At 56.5% G+C, this 4,392-nt stretch overlaps 1 protein-coding gene across 1 annotated transcript in view; it reads left to right on the top strand.

Moving 5' to 3' along the window:
• Positions 1 to 3,807, top strand: part of NPHP4 (nephronophthisis 4) — a gene marked incomplete at both ends in the record, with an annotated part of 7,002 nt that extends 3,195 nt beyond the window's left edge. The window contains 5 exons of the mRNA XM_010087821.1: positions 593 to 729; positions 1,255 to 1,400; positions 1,484 to 1,610; positions 2,765 to 2,938; positions 3,678 to 3,807. Coding sequence (XP_010086123.1) covers positions 593 to 729; positions 1,255 to 1,400; positions 1,484 to 1,610; positions 2,765 to 2,938; positions 3,678 to 3,807 — 714 coding nt within the window. The remainder of the gene's footprint in view (positions 1 to 592; positions 730 to 1,254; positions 1,401 to 1,483; positions 1,611 to 2,764; positions 2,939 to 3,677) is intronic.
• Positions 3,808 to 4,392: the final 585 nt, after the last annotated feature.

Raw genomic sequence — 4,392 nt, forward strand, 5'->3', positions numbered from 1 at the left:
AGAGTCAGGAGAAGCTCTTGCAGCATGTTTAAAGTCACCCTCCTTGGTGGCGGGGGTCTGGCAGGTTTTGGGGGGCCGAGCTCTTGCAGCCCTTGTTAATCTCTCCCTGTGGGCAGCAGCCTTGCTGTTGGAGCTGCTGCGATTAAAATTGTGTGATCTCAAGCTTCAGAGGGTAAAGAGTACTCTCAGTTCTCCAGCTGAATTATTCCTCAGCTTCCTACCTGGCAGACCGGTTGTGAGTGATTTTGGGGTTGTGACGGTTGGTGTTAACGCTGAGCGAGGTCCCAAAGCAGCCGAGTCCCTGGTGCTGCAGACCACCACTGAAAAGGGGAGGTGGAGAGAGCCAGTGCCATTAAATAAACAGATTTACTAAGTAAACGGATTGTGTCCATTGCCACCAACGGTGTTGGGTATTCCTAAGTTTCTCCAGGTGTAAAGGTGTGTATGTGGCAGGGATGCTGGAGATCCCACGCGCCACCACGACCTCTCCCGAGGCTGCTTTTGGCTCAGGTCCGGCAGCAGGTGCCTGTGCGGGTCTGATGGTGTCCCCCCGGCTGTGGTGTGACCTGTGGCCACCACCTTGTCTTCCCAGGTGACCGCTTGCAGAAGCCCCGGCTGATGAAGCCGGTCACCTGCTACCTGGAGAGGCTCTCTGTCCGGCTGTACCCTTCCCTGGAGGAATTCGAGGAAGAGCTGCTGGACCTACTGAACAGCGATCGCCTGCTGAAGGTACTGCCGGTGCCGTTATGGCAGGGGAAGCACAGGGCGCGAGCAGTAACACCGATGCTTTGGTTTTGAGCAGAGCGGAAACATTCGTATATGTGGCGCTTGTGTATTTATTTCGCTTGAACTCTCTGATTTTTTGCTGCGCGAGGCTTTTGCTTGTGTTACTGCTGGATTAGCGCAGAGGTGCTGTGTGTGGGCTTTGCTTGGAACATCCAGGCGCTAACAGGCAGAGTCTGGGTTTGCTCTGCTGTGGAAAATGCAAAGAGAAGGCGCAGTGTGTGCTGAGTATGGGTCTTTAGGCACAGCAGAGCTCGGTCTGCAGTAAGGACCCCTGGCCAAGCCCTTTATTTGCCAGATTTGCACCAACTCTGCCATAAAGAGGAGAGATCTTAATATCCATCAGCCACTGAGGGGGCAGGTCCTGGTTTCTGAGGGATCGCCTGGGTTGTCCTGGTGGCGGGTGGCGCAGGCAGGGATGCTGTGCTGCCCCGTGCCACCCGCCTGAGCTGGGAAATGTTCCTGCCGCAGGCTAACGCTGCGCCGGATGGTGACGGGGTGGCAGTTCGGGAGCGGCGGCTGCACGTTGGTGTCCACAACGGGCTGCGCTTCGTCCAGGCGCCGCAGGTGGCTGTGCTGGTGCCGGAGGCAGAGGTGATGCCCAGCTCCGGAGCCAGGTAAGGGACAGAGCCCCCGCTGCCGGTGCCACTTCCCTCCTGCCGTGGGTGCTGCCGACAGCCGCTCCTCCATTCCGGTGCAGGGGTGCAGGTCAAGCCCTGGTCCTGAGGAGCCGCATCCACCTGAGCGAGATGGTCCCGCACCCGGCGTTCGGGGTCTGCTTCCAGCTGGAGTACGTCTTCTGTGCGGCGGGGAGAGCCGGTGGGAAGGTAGGGCTGAGCATCCTCTCCATCCGGTATTAAAGAGCTGAGCTCTGCTGCCGGGGGAGCAGCTCTGTCCTCTGCCCCCTTTTCACGGTCACACACCCCCAGTACGAACCCTGTGTGAAGGGTCCTGTAAAGTGTCCAGGTGCTTTCTGCAGCGCTGCATGGAGTATCCTGCAAATGGGTTTATTGAATCACTTTAATTATGTGCGGTTACAGTTCTGCACCATGTGTGTGTATATGGAGAAATGTAGCCTGCAGCAGTCCCGCAGTGTTCTGGCAAGTTAATTTGGAAAATTTCAGCTTTTTTTTTTAATCTGAAAAAGGCTTTTCTGTAGAATTTAACATTTATACTGAAAAGAAGTTAACCCCTCCTGCTCTTTTTTGTTTCCTGAATGCTGGGGCTTTTCCGGGAGCCTGAGCCTGGTGTTCTCCAGACCTTAAAGCCAGAAGTCTCTCTATTGACTGCAGAGACCAGGCTCGTTAACACCTACTTACCGCTCATTTACGTGTGTTGCAGTTTAACCTTCCTGCAGGTTAAACCCAGTTTAGGAGCTGTTTGGCCCTGGGTTAGTTAGGAGGCCTTAATTGTCCTGCTCAGATGCTCATTGAAAATGCAGCAAGTGTCCTCTCTTGTCGGAGCAAAACTGAGGGAAAATGGGAATTTATAAAGCGGGATACGTGCGCCAGGGCAGAGGGGTTTGTGTTGGGGCAGGGAGGAGCGGCTGAGCCTTGCTGTCGGCAGCTGTGTTGGGTTCAACTCCTTAAAAAGCTGAAACCCAGGGACCTGCGGAGGTTTGGGGCTGCAGACACGGATGTGCGTGCGGGGGGCAGTGGAGCCAGTTCCCGCAGGACAGAGCGGTTAATCCCAAAGCTGCTTTGCTGAGCTGACCGCCGCGTCCTCTGTGCCATAATTAGCGAGCTGTGCAGGCGGTGGCGGGCGCAGGTAGAGACCTCTCGGTTTGCTTCTGCGCCTCCCCTTCGGTTTGAGGGGGACTGTGGATGCGCCCGGGTAAGCGGAAGCCTTTATGCTGCCTCTCCCGGATGGGGGGGTCAGACATCTATCCCCTAATGCCTCTGCTTGGGCGGGGGGTTCAGCCCCTCGGCTGGGTGCTGGTGGCTTCATCTCGCCGTACTCCTCCCTCCTGTTCTTCCCCCAGGTCCTGCCTGGCAGCGCCGGCGGCGAGGCGGCTGACATGCGCTCGGTGCGCTGGGCAGTCTGGAGCCCCGTCCTGGGCACCGGCGAGGAGGACGTGGTCCTGCCCCTGCGTGGTGGCCCCCACCACAACCCCTGCCAAGCCTTGGTGTACCGCAGCCCGCCGAGCGGCAGCCAGGTAAGGGCTCGATTCTGCGACAGAAACACCGGGGACACTGCTGGTCAGAGAGGCTCTTTACCAAAACTGTTGTAAGCACCCAGGCGATGGAGAAGCTCTCTGCAAACCTTCAGGTGATGGAAGAGGCATGGGAAGGGGGGGACAGGCCCCCACCCCTGCCAGCAAGCGTGTGCAATGGTAGATGAACAGATAAACAGCACGCTCGGTGTCCAGTGCTGCTCGACTTTGCTGCTGATGTGCAGATTTAGCTGTCACCGAGCTGGTCAGCACGGTGATTTATCGCGATACGTCTTGGAGGCCACCGTGACTTGAGCTGGCTTGTTGAAGGCGATGCACACACAAAAGATAAAGACCCCGCTCCAAAGTATTGATCAGCGAAAGGAGGGTAGGGATGGGGCAGAGGAGTCACGGGGGGGTGGCTGAAATACAGGCGTGGTGCTGAGCTGCACGGGCTGCTGCCTGCCGCAGGGATGGATGGATGCATGGATGGATGGATGGGTGGATGAGCATCTTCAGAACTTGCTCAGTGAAATCTCACAGTGGGGGGAGCTGGCAGGTATGTGTTTGTCTCTGTAAGGACAGAGGTATGTGATCAGCTTATTAAAGCCCAAGCCCATGCCAGCTCTGCCTCCGGCTTGCATCGCTGATTCTCCAGTTGCAGGGCGAAGGGATCGTCTCTGAGGTATGAGGGAGGCTGCGTGTAGCACGCTGTCTGAAAGGATTTCGTTTCCAATTTCAGGGGAAGCACGTGGAGGCCGGGACTGTCCAATTCCATGTTTCCACTGATTTGGAAGAACATCTTGTAACTGCTGCAGAGAGCCTACGTAAAGACAGGGACAAGTCGCAGAAGCCTCCCACGCCGTCGCTGAGTGAGTGTTTTCCAGATCGCTGACATTTAAAATATAGAGTGTGGCACTGGTGTCTGCTCAGGGGAAAAAACACGACTTTGCTGAGTTTCAGTGGGCTAGTTTATGAATTACCGGAGTGAAACAAGTTTCCATTGAGTTGAATTCAGCCCTCACTTTTTAACTTGCAGAATTCCCCTGCAATAGTAGGGAATTGAGCTGTGTCAGTGCCCCGGGCTCCTGGAAATCCTCTCTGGCTTGTTTCCATCAAATCCCCCTTTTTGTGATCGGTGGGAAACAAACTTCCCTTTCCTCTGCAGTGTTTTGGTGTGATGCTTCTGATACCTGACAGCATCGAAATACCTTTTATGGGGGAGCCGGTGGCTCCCAGCCCGCTGCCCGTCCCCACGCCAGCTCCGGTTCTGCTGCGCCTTCCACGAGATGGCAGTGGCACCATGGCTTTGCCGCGGCACATCCCAGCTTTCTGCCGCGAGGAGCCGGGCATGCTGGTGTCAGGGCTGTAGCTGCATGGTGAAACGCAGGGGTCTGGGGACGCACTGGGTTGGGGTCACCACAACATGGCTGTGTCAGTGCTGAGACCCTCCTGGC

Source organism: Pterocles gutturalis, unplaced genomic scaffold (assembly GCF_000699245.1).
Source record: "Pterocles gutturalis isolate BGI_N339 unplaced genomic scaffold, ASM69924v1 scaffold33381, whole genome shotgun sequence".
In the NCBI taxonomy this organism is placed as follows: domain Eukaryota; kingdom Metazoa; phylum Chordata; class Aves; order Pterocliformes; family Pteroclidae; genus Pterocles; species Pterocles gutturalis.